This window comes from Macrobrachium nipponense, chromosome 28 (assembly GCF_015104395.2).
Source record: "Macrobrachium nipponense isolate FS-2020 chromosome 28, ASM1510439v2, whole genome shotgun sequence".
In the NCBI taxonomy this organism is placed as follows: domain Eukaryota; kingdom Metazoa; phylum Arthropoda; class Malacostraca; order Decapoda; family Palaemonidae; genus Macrobrachium; species Macrobrachium nipponense.
Window position 1 is genome coordinate 40,956,104 of NC_087217.1, and position 21,456 is coordinate 40,977,559.

The window sequence follows — 21,456 nt, forward strand, 5'->3', positions numbered from 1 at the left end:
AATGATTCCGAGCACCAGCACCACGGGACGGGAGTGTGGCGATCACCTGAACTACCAGTGATCTAGCGGTTGCTGCGAGTTTTGAAAATTCTGCCAGTGCGAACAGAGAATATAGCTATATATATACCTGCCAGGTAAGTGTCATACATGAAACCTACCTGTCAGATATATATATAGCTGAATCCCACCTTTGGAGGTGGGAAGGGACAGAATAGAAGGATTTTGGGAAACAAATGCATGCAGATGATTTACATCTTGGTTCCACCTGTTAGCATAGCTGACTTCGTGATTACTGTCACCCAAGTCTGCTTCTGCTTTACTAGAGTTGCCAGCGAGGTAGAGGACCTATAAAGCTGGTGCACTCCAGATGACCTGTCAACGGGGGCGTGACCACAATGTGACTAGACCATATGACCATACCATGAGGGCTAAGAAGTAAATAAATATATATATATATAAATATATATATCACCACCTGACCAACCTAGCCAAGTTAAGGTGTGTTAACGAAGGCTTAAGAGTTAAGAAGTCGCCGTTGTCGGCGACTCAACAACTAAATTAAGAGCTCTTCCTAACCATTTTCTACAGGATAGGATGAATGGTACTTCTTGCCCCCAAGATTGTGTCTGCAGACACGTATGGCCCTAGCGAGCAGCAGATCTCATATGCATCTTCACATCTCGCAGGGAGTGTGAAGTGAACACAGAGTTGCTTCGCTAAAACATGGTACTCAGGATGTTGCTGAGTGCCATGCTCTGTTGAGATGCTTCCGAGGCCGCGCCCTCACCTGCGTGAGCATTCAGATAAAAAGATTTCAAATCTTTGTGCAAAACACAATGAAGGAGCATTTTTGAAAGAACTCCTTAACACTAAAGCCAGGGTGTTCTTCGATATGGGCAGTCTGGTCTTTTTCGGAAACTGCAGATTGTCCCGAAGTGACTTCGACTTTCTAGAGTTTTATGTAGATAAAACTTGAGAGACCCGACAGGGCACAGGACTCTCTCTGGCTCCTGCCCACTAACTTGTGCCATCCTTGCTTCCAAGCTCCTGGCCCAAGGACAAAACGGGTTTCCATTCTTAGGCCACAACGGAAGGCTTAGAGAGCACACCGCCTTGTGTTCTCTAAAGCCAAAACTTGTGACGATGGCTTAAAAATCTCACTAACCCATCTTTGTCGTAGGATCTAGGGGGTTGGTTCGAAGAAGGCCTTCCTGATCACATGCAAGAAGTTAACAGGTAGGGAGAGGTTCGATGGCTTTGACATCAAGAACTTCAGACTACGTCTAAGTTCCATATTGAAAGCTTCGATCTGGACATGCACAGTCAGTCCGTCTGTACTAAAGTCAGGTGACCGACCAGTTGACCAGTCAGACGAATCAAGGACAGCAAGGCTGTACCCTGAAGACCATAAGGCACTATTCTTCGCTGAAGGATGAGTGTCTGGACTGCCTGGGCGATTCAATCTAAGCAAACCTTGGGGCGTATCAACGCAACCCAACGTCGTCAGCGAATCAACTCCTGACTCGAGCTTCTGGTGCCAGGAGAAAGGAGCGAGGAGCAAAAAGGCGATTCATTCCCGAAGGAAGAATGCCCATGACAGTCCAACCTGGTCTCATGTTACGATCATCGGGGGCGGGTGTATAAACGCAACCGACTTCGTCAACAAGAAACTCAGGGCTACTATATGTCGCCTGATCTCGCACGAGTGTCTGACACCGAGAAAACAGGTGAGACAAAAAGTAGATGGTGAGCGAGTTTCGAGATTCCACAGAACTCAAAGATCGTGAAGGGCTTGTTGTTTGACAGACGCAAATCTCTGAGCCCAAAGGCCGTCAACAACATATTTGCGTATTCTTTAATAGTTGTGACTGCCAGCTTATCCCATTCTTCAGACGGAAATGGAAGACGGTAATCTTATTCCTGTCAACATCTCGATAGTCTGAACGTAGTCAGACTCAGAGCGGAGAGGTTATAGGTACCTTTTCGAGTTAGAGTAGACCGACTCTCTCGGAAAAGGTCCTTGGAAAGTGAACTAGGAAGTATGTGACTTCTGTGAATCCAGGATCCTGAAGGCCAACATGGGGCGATCAGCGTCATTGTCGCTCCCTGTGACGTCATAAATCCTCTTATTACATTTCCTAAGCGAATGAAAAAAGGGAGGGGAAAAGAGACTAAACATCCATCCCCGTTCAATATCATAGGATGGCGTTTAATAGTACCGATCCCGGATCGAGAATAAGGGAGCAGAGAAGAAGAAGCCTCTTCGTCCTCAACATATCGAAGAGAAAGAATGAAAGGGCGTCCCTAAACTCTCCACAACTCTCAACTTACTTCTAAAGAAAGATTCCACTCGGAAGTCAATAGTTGCTGCCGTCGATAGAGACGATTCGTACGGACTTTTGCAATCCTGTAACGAACCTCTAGAGGATCGTTACATTCTACGCCTGTTGTTATAATAGGCTCTTTCTCGTAAACTCGAGCAGGGACCGAGAGAAGATACTTCTTAAGATATGAGAGAGCTGTGGAATATCAGAGTTGATCTGGACCACTGGTTCCCAAAAACTCGTTCGAGGACTGGAGGGACTACCGAATCGCTTTTACTTCTTTCAGATTAAGACCAGGAATCTGAAAAACCCTATCCAGATGTCGGCACCTTCTTCTATCAACTTTCAGATTAAGATCCAGGACATCTGAAAACCCTATCCAGATGTCCGGCACCTTCTTTCTATCACTTCAGGTGATAGACGCACTGAGAGATGTTCAGAATCATTCCTAGATCTTGAATAATATTTCAGTTTCCCGGTAGGAAAAAACTGTGGTCTGAATTGCAGTCTATTCGGGGAAACAAACTTCTTCAGGAAGGAAATGGTCCCCAGCAAGCTCATCCATTCCCTCCCCGAGTATGCTTACTTCCCTAATAAGGCTGCGCTTTGCCTAAGCAGGAGAGCATATAAAAGTGCAATGTTGCGGTAGACTCGTAGTTCTATACCGTGCGGTAACGAGCACCGAAAGGATTAAGAGATAACTCTGTTGAACATAGTTATTTTTTGAGCAGAAAGACTCTCAAGCTGGTATATTTAAGCGAAACAGAAAACGCTAAATATATAGATGCGTTTGTGTCGTCAGAACACTACCATACAACGGTAAAAGATAAATCGGAAACTCCTGGAAGGCTGCAGGGAGTAAACGGTTAAAATTGTTCCTTAAAAATAGACAATAGACCTCTCGGTTGCCATCCGAAGAGGTAACTACAGCAAGCGTATATGACTTGAACCAACCAGAAGTAAAATAACGCAAGGCAAAAATGATATTGTAATGATACAATTAAGTTTGTTCATACTTACCTGGCAGATATATATATAGCTGATAATTCCGACGACCGACAGAATTTAAAACTTACGACACACGTAGTGGGAGTCAGGTGGTTAGTACCCATTCCCGCCGCTGGGAGGCGGGTATCAGGAACCATTCCCATTTTCTATTCATAATTTTTATTTCCACTGTCTCCTGAGGGGAGGTGGGCGGGTAATTAATTATATATATCTGCCAGGTAAGTATGAACAAACTTAATTGTATCATTACAATATCATTTTGTTCATGCAACTTACCGGTCAGATATATATATAGCTGAATCCCACCTTTGGTGGTGGGAGAGACAGAATAGAGGATTTATGAAACACATATATGCAGATATTTGATACCTTGGTTCCTTACCTGTTAGCATAGCTGGCTTCGTGATTACTGCCACGTAAGTCTGCTTGTGCTACTAGAGTTGCCAGCAAGGTAGAGACCTATGAAGCTGGTGCACTCCAGATGATCTGTCAACAGGGGCGAGACCACGACGTGACTAGACCATGGACCATACTAATGAGGGCAACGAGACAAAAATACAACCACCTGGCTTAGTTTACCAAAGGTATCCCACTTAACTAAGCTAATGGAAGGGAGACCCGCCCCAGGCGGTCACCCCACAACCATAAAACACAAGTTAAAAACCCCCCTAATCCCTAAAGGATAGGATGAGTGTTACCTCCTGCCCCCAAAACAGTGTCTGCAGCAATGTATGGTCCGAGGGAGAAGCAATTTTCGTATGTCACTTTCACCTCCCCGCAGGTAGTGTGAAGCGAACACCGAATTGCTTCTCCAAAATGTGGCATTCAAAATATCTTTGAGTGCCATATTTTTGTGAAAAGCTACCGAAGTAGCAATAGCTCTCACCTCGTGAGCTTTCACTTTCAGAAGCTTCAAATCACTATCACTGCACTTATCATGAGCTTCTTTAATCGTACTTCTGATGAGCGTTCTTCGACATAGGAAGATCAGGCTTCCTCACTGAACACCACAAATTGTCAGACGAACCTCTGCAAGCTTTAGTTCTCTGCAGATAGAACTTTAAAGCCCTGACAGGACACAGGAATCTCTCACATTCATTTCCCACTATCTCTGACAACCCTTTGATTTCAAAGGTCCTCGGCCATGGGTTGGAAGGATTCTCGTTCTTTGCTAAGAACGCAGGACTTAAAGAACAAATCGCATTATTGTCCGAAAACCCAATCTGCTTGCTAATGGCCTGGATTTCGCTAACCCTCTTCGCCGTCGCCAGAGCGGTTAGGAAGATCGTTTTCTTCGTCAGATTCCTCAGAGAAACTGAATGAAGCGGTTCGAAGTGACTTGACATAAAAACTTGAGCACCACATCCAAGTTCCACAAGGGTACTTTAGGCTGGGATGACCTTCTTAGTCCTCGAAAGATCTAATGAGATCATGAAGGTCTTTATTATTAGTCAAATCGAGTCCTCTGTGCCTGAAGACTACAGAGAGCACACTCCTGTAGCCTTTAATAGTTGGAACAGCTAACTTCACTTCCTCTCTCAGATAAAGAAGGAAGTCAGCTATCTGGCTCACAGAGGTTGTGGTGGAGGAAATGCCCTTTTTCCTGCACCAGGATCTGAAGACAGCCCACTTCGATTGGTACAGAGCGATTGAGGAGGGCCTCCTTGCGGTGGCAATCGCCTTCGCCACAGGTCTTGAAAAACCCCTCGCTCTGGCCAACTTCTTGATAGTCTGAACGCAGTCAGACTCAGAGCGAGGAGGTTTTTGTGGTACCTCTCGAAGTGGGGCTGTCTGAGTAGATCTTTCCTTAAGGGCAGAGTCCTCGGAAAGTCTACCAAGAAGGACATCACCTCTGTGAACCAGTCGGCTGCTGGCCAGAAGGGGGCGATGAGTGTCATCCTCGCTCCTTCTGATGCCGCGAACTTCCTCATCACTTCCCCGAGGATCTTGAGCGGGGGAAAAGCGTACATGTCTAGACCCGACCAACTCCAAAGTAGGGCGTCTACTGCGACTGCTCCCGGGTCCAGAACTGGGGAGCAATACAGCTGAAGTCTTTTCATCCTGGAAGTTACGAAGACATCCACCTGCGGACAACCCAACAGGTTCCACAGCGACTGGCAAACCTCCTGGTGAAGGGTCCACTCTGTCGGCAAAAGCTGTCCTTGTCGACTGAGAAGGTCCGCTCGAACATTCTGTACTCCCGACACGAACCTTGTCAGGATAGTGACGTCTTGCGCTTTCGCCCATAAAAGGAGTTCCTTTGCGATGGCAAACAGAGAAGGCGAGTGAGTTCCCCCTTGATTTCTTAGGTATGCCAGTGCTGTGGTGTTGTCCGAGTTGATCTGAATGACTTTGCCGGATATTTCCTCCTGGAAGAACCTGAGCGCCAGGTAAATCGCTGACAGCTCTTTCAGATTGATGTGCCAGGGCACCTGTTCCCCTCTCCAGGTGCCCAACACTTCTTTCCCTCCTAGTGTTGCTCCCCAACCTGTGGACGACGCGTCGGAAAACAACACTAGGTCGGGGTTCCGAAGTTTGAGAGAGAGCCCTTCTGCGAGCTTCCGTGGATCTGACCACCAACTTAGGTGATCCTTCACCTCTCTCGTTAAACACAAGATCGCCTCCAGATCTTGTTTGTTCTTCCAATTGTTGGCTAGGAAGAATTGAAGAGGTCTGAGGTGCAACCTTCCCAGAGAAACAAACTTCTCCAGTGAGGAAATGGTCCCCAGCAGACTCATCCATTCCCTCACCGAGCATGTTTCCTTCCCCAGAAAGGTCGCCACTTTTTCCAAGCATTGAAGTTGTCGCCCCTGGGACCCCTTGTTCGAAAGCTTACGACCTATCCAGCTGCCGCTAGTACCTTCCTATTGTAAAAGGACCGAAGGTTTGTATGCCGTGTCGGAACAAAGTACTTTTTCGGAGGGTGGCCAGCCGTGATAGTCGGCGAGTTGGCCAGTCCACGCGGTGTTTTACCCTAGCTAATGGTTTAAAGTAATCTTTTCAATGATATCATCATTTTAACTCACAATGGCAGAGTAATGCCTACCTTTAGCGCGAATTTTCTCCCTTGCTTGCGAAGACATCCTTCCAGACACCTTCGTGACAATTAGCTAGGAAGTAGTACCTAGTAGGCCTACTTTATCTTACGATGTCCTTTCCAAATGGTCACTTGAATAATTCGGTAGCCTGGCACAGGATATATTTGTAACGATATTGAAGGACTAACATTGTTCTTTCCAGGAAAGATAATAACGTAACACTAACATAAACTTGTACTAAATACCAACACTACCCAAAGAACACCACCAACCAAACGTGTACTTTTCATTTCCCGCCAAGTAGTAGTAGTAAATGGCGGGAATAATATCTGAAACGGCTCCCTTGATCGTTTTCTTTCTCCTTTGTTTGTGTTTAATTTTTTTGTCTCTGTAATGCCATAAAGTCTATAAATTCTTTCCTATTATCAATTTACCCCATTAGCAGTTCTGTATTTTTTCGATATGGATCCTGGACAAAACTATATCTACTTCTAATCTAATGTCACTATATGCCAGGCAGTAGAATAAGAAATTTTCGTTTTCATTTATCGCTGCACAGCACAAACGTTTTGCATCTTCCCCTTTCAACCTATTCCTATAATTCAATTCTAATGTGCCTAGTGTAGCCTTACTGATCAACACTTTTTTCCCAGTGTTGTTATACTAAATTTCTTGCTCTTAATTTTTCTTTATTTTTTCTATTGATTTCTAAGGTTGTCTTGTGATTCATTTCTCTCGGTCATGTTTTTCCCTCAGTTATTTATAATTTCGTTTAACTGATTACCTTTAAGAGATTAAATTTTACTTAAGTTTATGTTTAATTCTTTCATGTACTCTTTTATCTGCAGATTCCAAGGAGTTTTCTTATTTCATATTGCTTGCAGTAGTTGCACTAGAAAAGATATATCATGTTCCTCCGAAAAGGCTCTCTCGCTCGCTAGTTTCATTTTTTTTATGCTGGTTTAAGCTACCCTAGGCTTTTGATAGAATATTCATTTCTATTCTCAGTTTCATCTCTAAACAGTTCTGTGAAAATTAAGATATTTGTTATCAGTTAAACATTGTCTACTCGGTATACTTCCTGGTTCTCCTCGATGGCCTCTTTTCTACTTAGTACCTTCCTCGATAGCATTACATATTATAAACGCATACACAGACATGTATTAATAAGCACATGTCGGAGCTCTGCTGTTACACTGATGCACTGCAGGTTGTTGATCTGGGCAGGACTGCGGAGTGGATCATAGCCACGATTGGTCTGGCCAGATGTAGCTAAACGACTTCCATTATGTCGTGAATTATTCAATGGCTGTTATTCCCGGGTTCGCCTGTACTTATTGGCGTATAGGCCCACCTAAAGGGACAGCTCCCAGCCCTTGCACAAGGACAGATTAAAAAGGAACGAGGAAAGTTTTACAATTGTAATACAAAAATAAATCCTACCCTCATGTAGGTACGCCCAACATTAACACCCTAACCTACACTTAACAACAATTTTCCACCTACTTGGACGACCACAGAGAACACGTGACTCCTCGGTCACGGACTAGAATCCCAATTTTTGAAAGTAAATTGTATTTTTCCTAAATATACAAATATGGGTCCTTTAAAATAGGAATTACTTTAGGCGTATCCTGGACATGGCCGCTTAATTCTCAAACAAGGCGGTTCGGTAGTTAACTGCCGGTCCGGTCGTTGGTAGTCTCCCCGACTGCTGACAGGACGCAAACATTCCAATTTGCTTTCAGCCCAGGTAACAGTTTCAGGGGTGGCATGAGGTTATGGAGGAGTTATGGTAGTTGCATTTGACAACGTTCTCATGGGTCGTTTGTAAGAGAGAGAGAGACTGGCTATTTTGGTTGTTGGCTTGTTAGGCTGTTTGTGTTCGTGTAATGGATGGTTAACAAGCGAATTGCTCGTTCGGCGAGGGGTTGTTGTGTCGCAAGTCTGGTCTGTCTCTGTATATTGAGTCAGTCCGTGATTAGAGCCTGTGGTGGAGAGTCAGGTTTTTGGCAGCAGTCTGGAATATCATTGATGGTCAGTTATTTTGTGTGTTTTTGAAGTTGTTATAGTTATTGTTGATGTTGTATGTTTGAAGGTGGTTGTGCCTGTGTTGTTGAATTTGCTGTGCTTGTGAGTTCTGTTGTTGTTGTTGGTGAGTTGTTGTGGTTCCTTGAAGTTGTAGGTGGTGTGTTGATTTGTCATGTTTTTGTTTTTTTGAGTAGTTAGTGATTGTTTGTGCAGTAGTCTTTTGTTGTATAGTTATTGAATTTGTGGTTGTTGTCCTTGTTTGGTTGTTTGTGTGTTGTTACGACAGCCGTATCCAGTGGACAGTGCAGCTCCTTGCCCGGAGTATGTCAAGTAGTTGGTAAGTACATGTATTTTGAGTTTTTTTTTTTTTTTTTTTTTAGTTTGTGGTTCTGCCACAAGGTGGGCACTAAGTGTAAAGGACCTATGTTTGTATAGTTAGGAAAAATACAATAATATTTACTTTCAAAAATTGTGATGGTTCCTATACGATACACAAACCGTTGGTCTTTTACAATAGGAAGACTCAATGATTGGGGGGAGGGATCTGAGTGAGCTCCAGTGAACCGACTGCGGTTCAGCCTACCTGGGTTCCTCCCCTGGTCGTTAGAGCAAGGAATAGGATCCAGCCACTGACTTCTGATCAGAGTTATGGAACTGTGAGATCAGTCAGTCTTCTGGGCTTTTCTCATAATGGAGAGATGAGAGTCACCCTTATGGGAAAGCAAAGTAACAATATGTCAGTGACTATAAGGCAAATACAAGTTATGGGTTTGTATTATGTCAAGGCCCTTCCCTGCCTTGTAAGGGAAGGAATGAAAATTGCTTCTATTTTTAACACAAGGAATAGATAGGTTATTCTAAGGAATGTCTTACCTGTATCTATGTTTGGTCCAACATGTAACGGTCTGCATTACTCTGCCCAGTGGAAAAGAGTAGAATGAAAGGGATGAAGAAAAGCCAGTCCCTACATTCATACTCAATCATACAGTACAACGAGACGAGATGCGACTCTGTCCTTTTAGAGGAGCTGCGTAAGCTACTCAACTTGAGCAGCCACCACTGTTCCCAAGGAAAATGTGTCCAAGGACCTGTGGGCAATATCCTGAAGGTAATGAGAGATGAAGGTGGTCTGGCTTGCCCAGACCCCCGCCTTCAAGACCTATTGAATTGACAAGTTTACAGAATGCGAGGGACAGGGTGATGCCCCTGACCTCGTGAGCTCTCGGACAAAATTTACTGGTGTCGTCGCCAGCAGCAGATTATGCCTTCCTGATTGTTTCACAAAGCCAAAAGGAGACAGTGCTCTTGGACACCTTTTTCTTGGAACCACCGATGCTAACAAAGAGTCGACATTCAGGCCGGAGATGGTGAGTCCTCTTCAGATAGCGCCGTAGTGCTCTAAACGGGCAAAGTAGCATCTCTACTGGATCATCACCAATAAAATCACTCAGGGAAGGGATGGAGAAGGACTCGAACCTAGAGTCAGGGACTGATGGATTCTGAGGCTTCACTACAAAATCCGGGATGAAGTTGAGCGTAACCAATCCCAACCTCTTGATTGTTTGACGTCAAAAGAAAGACCATGCAGTTCTCCTACACTCTTCGCTGATGCCAGGGCCAGCAGAAAGACTGTCTAAAGGGTCAGATCCCTGTCTGAGGAGTCTCGAAGTGGCTCGTACAGCGCATGAGTCAGGCTCTGTAGTACGAGAGTCACATCCCATGCAGGGGGCTGAGATCTCTGGGTGAGCAAGACCTCTCTAAGCTCCTCGTGAGAAAGGATATCTCAAAGGAAGAAGAGATATCCACACCCTTCAGCTTTAGGACCAAGGCCAATGCAGCCCTATAGCTCTTTACAGCTGAAACGGAGAGGAGCTTCTCTTGGTGAAGGTAGATTAGGAAGTCTGCGACCTGCTGAAGAGTGGCTCCGACCAGAGAGATACCCTGTCTACGACACCAATCTTAGAAGATGGCCCACTTTCCCTGGCATACTGCTGAGGTATCCTGCCATCTCTGTTGCTGCTCGACGAGAAAAACCTCTCGCTCGCAAGAGATGGTGGATAACCTCCAGCCGTGAAGACACAGGGACTAACTGCCTGGGAATACTGTTTGATGTGCGGTTGACACAGCAGGTTATTCCATGGGGGATATCTCTCGGTGCCTCGGAAAGAAGAGCCAGGAGGTCGGGATACCAAACGGCCTACAGCAATTTGGGTGCCACCAGAATCCTGCTGATCACGGCTCGAATCTATGCAGCTGGCCATGGGTCTGGAACAACGGAGCAGATTTCCACCTTCCTGTTGAACCGGATGGTGAACAAATCTATGACTGGACGTCCCCATAGGCTGAAAAGCCTTTCCTCCACGTCCTGGTGTAGGGACCATTTGGTTCCTACCACCTGATTCTGGTGGCTGAGCTTGTCTGCCACTACATTCCTCTTGCCTGAGATGTATCTGGCTGACAGCTCCACCGAGTGAGCCATTGCCCACTCGTACACCTGCAATGTCAACTGGTGTAGCTCGAGAGAGGCAAGTCCCCTTGTTTGTTGACATATGCCACTACCGTAGTGTTGTTGCTCACCAACACCATGGAGTGTCCCATCACTCGTTCCTGGAACTCTTGGAGGGTCAAGAGGGCTGCCTTGAGTTCCATGACATTGATGTGAAGGTGCCTGTCATGAAGGTTCCACACTCCTGCAGTCAGCAACTCCTCCAGGTGTGCGCCCCATCCCTTGTTCGATGTGTCTGAGAACAGGAGCATGTCCAGAGGAGGAGTGGACAGATCCACTTCTACGATGAAGTTTGTGTCGTCTAGCCACCAATCCAAGTCTTCCCTGACTTCCTGCAAGAGAGGAACGAGGAGGGACTGAGGATCCTGTGACTGGGACCAATACTCCCTCGAGTCTCCACCGGAGTGACCAAAGATGAAGGCGCCCATGTGGGACCAGCTTCTCCAATGACTACAGGTAACCAATCCCGACTTGCCAGAGCCGAGCAGGTCATTCATGTCTTGATAGGAATAGCCGTGCCGCCTCTCTCAGCCTGCTGATACAAGAGTCCAAGGGGAAGACCCTTGCTGCTACTGTGTCTTTCAGCATGCCCAGATACAACGTCCTCTGTTTGGGTTTGAGATCGGACTTCTCCAGGTTTGTCAAGATCCCTAGATTCTGAAAAAACTTTAAGGTAATCCCTGTCTTGTAGCAACTGCAAGCGGGAGCTCGCCAGGACCAACCAGTCTTTGAGATACCTCAAAATATGCATCCTGTGCGAATGTGCCCAAGCTGAGACCAGGTTGAACACTCTCGTGAACACCTGGGGAGCGGTCAGAAGTCCGAAGCATAGTGCCTTGAACTGGTAGACTTTTTCCCCTAGGATGAAGCTGTGGCGGGATCACAAGCTAAAAAAACAAAAGCATGCAAGACCTCCTCACATTTATGTTAACCACTCCTGGCTTACACATTTCCCACAGCCACACTTTCCCCTTTACATCACTTAATTACCAACAGGACACCTGGTTCAGCAAGGCAAAAAACACAATCATAAACACACTTACTCACCAGGAAACTTGACGCAATCAGGGTGAGAAGCTGTGATTTCAACATGGTATGGCAACGTCAAAAAAAAAAAAAAACTCCAGGAGCAACCCAAAATGCAACGCCAACAAATGACTGAAAATCTGGCTAAAGTTAAAGCAGTGTTTACATACAGAATGTTAAGATAACATTAGTTCATCAGAAATTGTCTGTGCTGATTTCCTGTCATTTTACATCCTAGCACATTCTGTTGCTTTTCTGTAAGTTCAGGAAACAGTTGATTTAATTTCCATAAAAAAAAAAAATCCAAAGAAAAGTGAGTGAAATATGGTCCAGAAAAGAAATTCAATCTGTGCATTCATCAGGTAGAAAAGTGATTATCTTCGTGCGAACAAGAAAAGAGAAGAGGTGGGGGTCTTCACCCATTATACCTTCATTTAGATCCTTTTTTCTTCAGGCAATCAGTGAATGGCCCCATGTAGAGAATACCATTTGGAAGAACAATGCCTAATCCCTTTACAATCAAGGGCTTTTTCTCCTTGCCCACTTTACACAAGGTTAGAATAGAGGGTTAGAAGCTAATCAACAGTGAACTTAAAAACAATGGCGGAATTTATGTGTACTGCCTAGGCCGAAAATATTAAAATTCAACACTTTGATTTCAAATGTATATTCTCCAAGAGTATTCTTACATACTTTCAACCTAAACCTATATAAAATTTGAAGCTACTTTGTACAGCATACAAAGTGTCATGAAAAACTAGTGCACAACTTTTCCGTGACTTAATCCTGCCTGTCCATCCATTTCCTGCTTTTCAATGTAAGGTAAATTGCCACTTATCAGGTGATCTGGCGGCTAAAGCAGAATGGTTCTTTCTTGTCAGTTCGCACTTATAAGTCCTCGCCTCTTCTTCCCCCCCATGGATTAATAATAACAGAATTCTTGTCATATAAATTATATAAGAAACAGAAGAATGCTTTCTTTTTGAAGAGAAAAAAATTATCAGTAAAATTGAGTAACCCAGGTATAAAAGGAGAATGCGCCAGCCACGCAGCCTCTTCCTTCTAATTAACTCTGTTCAGTTAGTAGCTTTTCCGGGTCGTGTATGTGGTGTACGGGTGAGAACTTACCCATGAGGGGAAGGTGTGAATAATGCGAACATTATGTATAGCAAGTAATCGTTCTTTCCTGTAGCCATTGTTGGGCTAATTGATGTAAAGCTTTGCTAACATTGTTTAATCAACTTTTGGGAATGTGTCCATATCTGTTTTAATGAAAATGTGATTCAATTTAAGTGATTTTTCTGTGTCTTTTGAGTGGTTGGGTGGCCACGTTTAATTCATCTAAATTTGGGGTGCTGGGCCAACCAAATTCACGCATCACTGCTTTGTATCACTGTTAACGTTAGTAAATTCTAGTTTTGTACACCTGGGGAGCGGTCAGAAGTCCGAAGCATAGTGCCTTGAACTGGTAGACTTTTTCCCCTAGGATGAAGCTGTGGCGGGATCACAAGCTAAAAAAACAAAAGCATGCAAGACCTCCTCACATTTATGTTAACCACTCCTGGCTTACACATTTCCCACAGCCACACTTTCCCCTTTACATTACTTAATTACCAACAGGACACCTGGTTCAGCAAGGCAAAAAACACAATCATAAACACACTTACTCACCAGGAAACTTGACGCAATCAGGGTGAGAAGCTGTGATTTCAACATGGTATGGCAACGTCAAAAAAAAAAAAACTCCAGGAGCAACCCAAAATGCAACGCCAACAAATGACTGAAAATCTGGCTAACGTTAAAGCAGTGTTTACATTAGTTCATCAGAAATTGTCTGTGCTGATTTCCTGTCATTTTACATCCTAGCACATTCTGTTGCTTTTCTGTAAGTTCAGGAAACAGTTGATTTAATTTCCATAAAAAAAAAAAATCCAAAGAAAAGAGTGAGTGAAATATGGTCCAGAAAAGAAATTCAATCTGTGCATTCATCAGGTAGAAAAGTGATTATCTTCGTGCGAACAAGAAAAGAGAAGAGGTGGGGGTCTTCACCCATTATACCTTCATTTAGATCCTTTTTCCTTCAGGCAATTAGTGAATGGCCCCATGTAGAGAATACCATTTGGAAGAACAATGCCTAATCCCTTTACAATCAAGGGCTTTTTCTCCTTGCCCACTTTACACAAGGTTAGAATAGAGGGTTAGAAGCTAATCAACAGTGAACTTAAAAACAATGGCGGAATTTATGTGTACTGCCTAGGCCGAAAATATATTAAAATTCAACACTTTGATTTCAAATGTATATTCTCCAAGAGTATTCTTACATACTTTCAACCTAAACCTATATAAAATTTGAAGCTACTTTGTACAGCATACAAAGTGTCATGAAAAACTAGTGCACAACTTTTCCGTGACTTAATCCTGCCTGTCCATCCATTTCCTGCTTTTCAATGTAAGGTAAATTGCCACTTATCAGGTGATCTGGCGGCTAAAGCAGAATGGTTCTTTCTTGTCAGTTCGCACTTATAAGTCCTCGCCTCTTCTTCCCCCCCATGGATTAATAATAACAGAATTCTTGTCATATAAATTATATAAGAAACAGAAGAATGCTTTCTTTTTGAAGAGAAAAAAATTATCAGTAAAATTGACTAACCCAGGTATAAAAGGAGAATGCGCCAGCCACGCAGCCTCTTCCTTCTAATTAACTCTGTTCAGTTAGTAGCTTTTCCGGGTCGTGTATGTGGTGTACGGGTGAGAACTTACCCATGAGGGGAAGGTGTGAATAATGCGAACATTATGTATAGCAAGTAATCGTTCTTTCCTGTAGCCATTGTTGGGCTAATTGATGTAAAGCTTTGCTAACATTGTTTAATCAACTTTTGGGAATGTGTCCATATCTGTTTTAATGAAAATGTGATTAAATTTAAGTGATTTTTCTGTGTCTTTTGAGTGGTTGGGTGGCCACGTTTAATTCATCTAAATTTGGGGTGCTGGGCCAACCAAATTCACGCATCACTGCTTTGTATCACTGTTAACGTTAGTAAATTCTAGTTTTGTACACCTGGGGAGCGGTCAGAAGTCCGAAGCATAGTGCCTTGAACTGGTAGACTTTTTCCCCTAGGATGAAGCTGTGGCGGGATCACAAGCTAAAAAAACAAAAGCATGCAAGACCTCCTCACATTTATGTTAACCACTCCTGGCTTACACATTTCCCACAGCCACACTTTCCCCTTTACATTACTTAATTACCAACAGGACACCTGGTTCAGCAAGGCAAAAAAAACAATCATAAACACACTTACTCACCAGGAAACTTGACGCAATCAGGGTGAGAAGCTGTGATTTCAACATGGTATGGCAACGTCAAAAAAAAAAAACTCCAGGAGCAACCCAAAATGCAACAACGCCAACAAATGACTGAAAATCTGGCTAAAGTTAAAGCAGTGTTTACATACAGAATGTTAAGATAACATTAGTTCATCAGAAATTGTCTGTGCTGATTTCCTGTCATTTTACATCCTAGCACATTCTGTTGCTTTTCTGTAAGTTCAGGAAACAGTTGATTTAATTTCCATAAAAAAAAAATCCAAAGAAAAGAGTGAGTGAAATATGGTCCAGAAAAGAAATTCAATCTGTGCATTCATCAGGTAGAAAAGTGATTATCTTCGTGCGAACAAGAAAAGAGAAGAGGTGGGGGTCTTCACCCATTATACCTTCATTTAGATCCTTTTTCCTTCAGGCAATTAGTGAATGGCCCCATGTAGAGAATACCATTTGGAAGAACAATGCCTAATCCCTTTACAATCAAAGGGGCTTTTTCTCCTTACCCACTTTACACAAGGTTAGAATAGAGGGTTAGAAGCTAATCAACAGTGAACTTAAAAACAATGGCGGAATTTATGTGTACTGCCTAGGCCGAAAATATTAAAATTCAACACTTTGATTTCTAATGTATATTCTCCAAGAGTATTCTTACATACTTTCAACCTACCTATATAAAATTTGAAGAAGCTACTTTGTACAGCATACAAAGTGTCATGAAAAACTAGTGCACAACTTTTCCGTGACTTAATCCTGCCTGTCCATCCATTTCCTGCTTTTCAATGTAAGGTAAATTGCCACTTATCAGGTGATCTGGCGGCTAAAGCAGAATGGTTCTTTCTTGTCAGTTCGCACTTATAAGTCCTCGCCTCTTCTTCCCCCATGGATTAATAATAACAGAATTCTTGTCATATAAATTATATAAGAAACAGAAGAATGCTTTCTTTTTGAAGAGAAAAAAATTATCAGTAAAATTGACTAACCCAGGTATAAAAGGAGAATGCGCCAGCCACGCAGCCTCTTCCTTCTAATTAACTCTGTTCAGTTAGTAGCTTTTCCGGGTCGTGTATGTGGTGTACGGGTGAGAACTTACCCATGAGGGGAAGGTGTGAATAATGCTGCGAACATTATGTATAGCAAGTAATCGTTCTTTCCTGTAGCCATTGTTGGGCTAATTGATGTAAAGCTTTGCTAACATTGTTTAATCAACTTTTGGGAATGTGTCCATATCTGTTTTAATGAAAATGTGATTAAATTTAAGTGATTTTTCTGTGTCTTTTGAGTGGTTGCGTGGCCACGTTAAATTTATCTAAATTTGGGGTGCTGGGCCAACCAAATTCACGCATCACTGCTTTGTATCACTGTTAACGTTAGTAAATTCTAGTTTTGTACACCTGGGGAGCGGTCAGAAGTCCGAAGCATAGTGCCTTGAACTGGTAGACTTTTTCCCCTAGGATGAAGCTGTGGCGGGATCACAAGCTAAAAAAACAAAAGCATGCAAGACCACCTCACATTTATGTTAACCACTCCTGGCTTACACATTTCCCACAGCCACACTTTCCCCTTTACATTACTTAATTACCAACAGGACACCTGGTTCAGCAAGGCAAAAAACACAATCATAAACACACTTACTCACCAGGAAACTTGACGCAATCAGGGTGAGAAGCTGTGATTTCAACATGGTATGGCAACGTCAAAAAAAAAAACTCCAGGAGCAACCCAAAATGCAACGCCAACAAATGACTGAAAATCTGGCTAAAGTTAAAGCAGTGTTTACATACAGAATGTTAAGATAACATTAGTTCATCAGAAATTGTCTGTGCTGATTTCCAGTCATTTTACATCCTAGCACATTCTGTTGCTTTTCTGTAAGTTCAGGAAACAGTTGATTTAATTTCCATAAAAAAAAAAAAATCCAAAGAAAAGAGTGAGTGAAATATGGTCCAGAAAAGAAATTCAATCTGTGCATTCATCAGGTAGAAAAGTGATTATCTTCGTGCGAACAAGAAAAGAGAAGAGGTGGGGGTCTTCACCCATTATACCTTCATTTAGATCCTTTTTCCTTCAGGCAATCAGTGAATGGCCCCATGTAGAGAATACCATTTGGAAGAACAATGCCTAATCCCTTTACAATCAAGGGCTTTTTCTCCTTGCCCACTTTACACAAGGTTAGAATAGAGGGTTAGAAGCTAATCAACAGTGAACTTAAAAACAATGGCGGAATTTATGTGTACTGCCTAGGCCGAAAATATTAAAATTCAACACTTTGATTTCAAATGTATATTCTCCAAGAGTATTCTTACATACTTTCAACCTAAACCTATATAAAATTTGAAGCTACTTTGTACAGCATACAAAGTGTCATGAAAAACTAGTGCACAACTTTTCCGTGACTTAATCCTGCCTGTCCATCCATTTCCCACTTTTCGATGTAAGGTAAATTGCCACTTATCAGGTGATCTGGCGGCTAAAGCAGAATGGTTCTTTCTTGTCAGTTCGCACTTATAAGTCCTCGCCTCTTCTTCCCCCCATGGATTAATAATAACAGAATTCTTGTCATATAAATTATATAAAACAGAAGAATGCTTTCTTTTTGAAGAGAAAAAAATTATCAGTAAAATTGACTAACCCAGGTATAAAAGGAGAATGTGCCAGCCACGCAGCCTCTTCCTTCTAATTAACTCTGTTCAGTTAGTAGCTTTTCTGGGTCGTGTATGTGGTGCACAGGTGAGAACTTACCCATGAGGGGAAGGTGTGAATAATGCGAACATTATGTATAGCAAGTAATCATTCTTTCCTGTAGCCATTGTTGGGCTAATTGATGTAAAGCTTTGCTAACATTGTTTAATCAACTTTTGGGAATGTGTCCATAACTGTTTTAATGAAAATGTGATTCAATTTAAGTGATTTTTCTGTGTCTTTTGAGTGGTTGGGTGGCCACGTTAAATTCATCTAAATTTGGGGTGCTGGGCCAACCAAATTCACGCATCACTGCTTTGTATCACTGTTAACGTTAGTAAATTCTAGTTTTGTACACCTGGGGAGCGGTCAGAAGTCCGAAGCATAGTGCCTTGAACTGGTAGACTTTTTCCCCTAGGATGAAGCTGTGGCGGGATCACAAGCTAAAATAACAAAAGCATGCAAGACCACCTCACATTTATGTTAACCACTCCTGGCTTACACATTTCCCACAGCCACACTTTCCCCTTTGCATTACTTAATTACCAACAGGACACCTGGTTCAGCAAGGCAAAAAACACAATCATAAACACACTTACTCACCAGGAAACTTGACGCAATCAGGGTGAGAAGCTGTGATTTCAACATGGTATGGCAACGTCAAAAAAAAAAAACTCCAGGAGCAACCCAAAATGCAACGCCAACAAATGACTGAAAATCTGGCTAAAGTTAAAGCAGTGTTTACATACAGAATGTTAAGATAACATTAGTTCATCAGAAATTGTCTGTGCTGATTTCCAGTCATTTTACATCCTAGCACATTCTGTTGCTTTTCTGTAAGTTCAGGAAACAGTTGATTTAATTTCCATAAAAAAAAAAAATCCAAAGAAAAGAGTGAGTGAAATATGGTCCAGAAAAGAAATTCAATCTGTGCATTCATCAGGTAGAAAAGTGATTATCTTCGTGCGAACAAGAAAAGAGAAGAGGTGGGGGTCTTCACCCATTATACCTTCATTTAGATCCTTTTTCCTTCAGGCAATCAGTGAATGGCCCCATGTAGAGAATACCATTTGGAAGAACAATGCCTAATCCCCTTTACAATCAAGGGCTTTTTCTCCTTGCCCACTTTACACAAGGTTAGAATAGAGGGTTAGAAGCTAATCAACAGTGAACTTAAAAACAATGGCGGAATTTATGTGTACTGCCTAGGCCGAAAATATTAAAATTCAACACTTTGATTTCAAATGTATATTCTCCAAGAGTATTCTTACATACTTTCAACCTAAACCTATATAAAATTTGAAGCTACTTTGTACAGCATACAAAGTGTCATGAAAAACTAGTGCACAACTTTTCCGTGACTTAATCCTGCCTGTCCATCCATTTCCCACTTTTCGATGTAAGGTAAATTGCCACTTATCAGGTGATCTGGCGGCTAAAGCAGAATGGTTCTTTCTTGTCAGTTCGCACTTATAAGTCCTCGCCTCTTCTTCCCCCCATGGATTAATAATAACAGAATTCTTGTCATATAAATTATATAAAACAGAAGAATGCTTTCTTTTTGAAGAGAAAAAAATTATCAGTAAAATTGACTAACCCAGGTATAAAAGGAGAATGTGCCAGCCACGCAGCCTCTTCCTTCTAATTAACTCTGTTCAGTTAGTAGCTTTTCTGGGTCGTGTATGTGGTGCACAGGTGAGAACTTACCCATGAGGGGAAGGTGTGAATAATGCGAACATTATGTATAGCAAGTAATCATTCTTTCCTGTAGCCATTGTTGGGCTAATTGATGTAAAGCTTTGCTAACATTGTTTAATCAACTTTTGGGAATGTGTCCATATCTGTTTTAATGAAAATGTGATTCAATTTAAGTGATTTTTCTGTGTCTTTTGAGTGGTTGCGTGGCCACGTTAAATTCATCTAAATTTGGGGTGCTGGGCCAACCAAATTCACGCATCACTGCTTTGTCTCACTGTTAACGTTAGTAAATTCTAGTTTTGTAATAAAATTGTTAAAATCCTAAGTGTTTGCCATTCAAGTTGTCCTTGCGTACGGGCTGCAACCTGTCCCCTAAGGTAGGGCTATCAGCCTCCCTCCATCTGGCACGAACCTGAAAAACAGTTGCTATAACATTCACGATATTTTGGTCCTTCATCAAACCAGATAGCCCTAAGGATCCAGTCCTCGAGCAATGGCAGCTCGATTATGGTATTCAACGTTTTAGTTTTTGGGTCATTTGCAACTACCCTCATGCCTTCCGCGTAATGAAAACGTAAAAATGACTGTAGGCTAGGTTCTCTGTGACAGAGCCTAGTTTTTTGCCCATGTTATGGGCTATTTATATGCAAGAGCCTGTGCCAGTGCAAGGCTAGCATAACCGTTGTGTTATTGATGTTTATTGTGAGATGCGTGTTCAGCCGTATTTCCTTGTCATTAGATTAATCTGCAACGAGTGGGCGGAAAAAGCAATCTGGATGTGGCAGGATCACAAGCTCAAAAAACAAGTGGGCTAAATCCCCCACATAAACTTAACCAATCCAGCCACACTTTCCTCTTCACGCTACAGAAAAGCTTACCTACACACAGAACAAAAAACACAAACACATGTACTCACCCCAACTCCAGATACTCAGGGCAGATTATGTTACTATGTGATTACAAAGAAAAGAGGTTACTTTACTGGTCCTCCATTAAAGAATGTTACTTTACTTGACACTGAAACACATTGGCAAATGACCAACAGCACTGAACTCTGGTAAGATACAGGGGGTCGCACATGAAAGGAAAAAGGGTTAAAGTCGGAGGTGGGAGATGGGTTTGGACTGCTAAATACCTTGTAATTTGCACATTACCTTTGGCTTGGAGAGTATTATCGTTCCTCAGGGCTCTGGAGAAGTGGGGGTGATAAATAGCAATCACCACAAAAGTCAAGTGGGCTAGAAAGTGGCCCATCTCAAAAGGGTGTGCTCTGGAGAGTGGTGGAGAGAGTCCTAAGGCTGACTTCCTCTTATCTCTGCCTTATATGCATTCGGAGGTGGTTCGCCAGATTCCCGGCAGGGCTCCCTGTCCCTTTTCACTGACGTCACAAGGTTATAACACGTAACCTTCGGGCTCCTGTTTCCTGGGGCAATCTGCAAAAGCAAAGGCATAGCAGTATAATAAACCCAAAAAGGAGATTACATGATTTATTCTTAAGAGACGAGATGTGGAAAGATGAAAAGTGGCGAATTTCCCCTGTATTGTTAGTTAGTATGAACACAAGCAATGAGAGAGGATACGGTACATTACTCATTATAATACAGAATAGTTTAATTTACAGAGGAAATGGCGTCACCACCCCCCTATTCTAGAAGGCATTTCAAAAAAAGCCATGGAGGATGAAAATGAACTCACTTCCACATCTTTAAGTAATGATTCACAAAATAAGTGACAATTTTCTGCAAAAATTAAATAAATATGACTATAGTCTGTTACTTTACTTGCAGAGATCATAACTAGCTACTTCTAAATATAAATAATGAAA

The 21,456-nt window shown here is 42.5% G+C and overlaps 1 protein-coding gene across 2 annotated transcripts in view; it reads right to left on the reverse strand.

Annotated features, from left to right (window-relative positions):
• LOC135201684 (DNA helicase MCM9-like) overlaps positions 1–6,687 on the reverse strand; it is a 722,480-nt gene extending 715,793 nt beyond the window's left edge. For both annotated transcript variants that reach the window (XM_064230819.1, XM_064230818.1), the window contains exon 1: positions 6,379–6,687. In XM_064230819.1, coding sequence (XP_064086889.1) covers positions 6,379–6,415 — 37 coding nt within the window. In that variant the 5' untranslated portion in view covers positions 6,416–6,687. The remainder of the gene's footprint in view (positions 1–6,378) is intronic.
• Between the last annotated feature and the right edge of the window lie 14,769 nt (positions 6,688–21,456).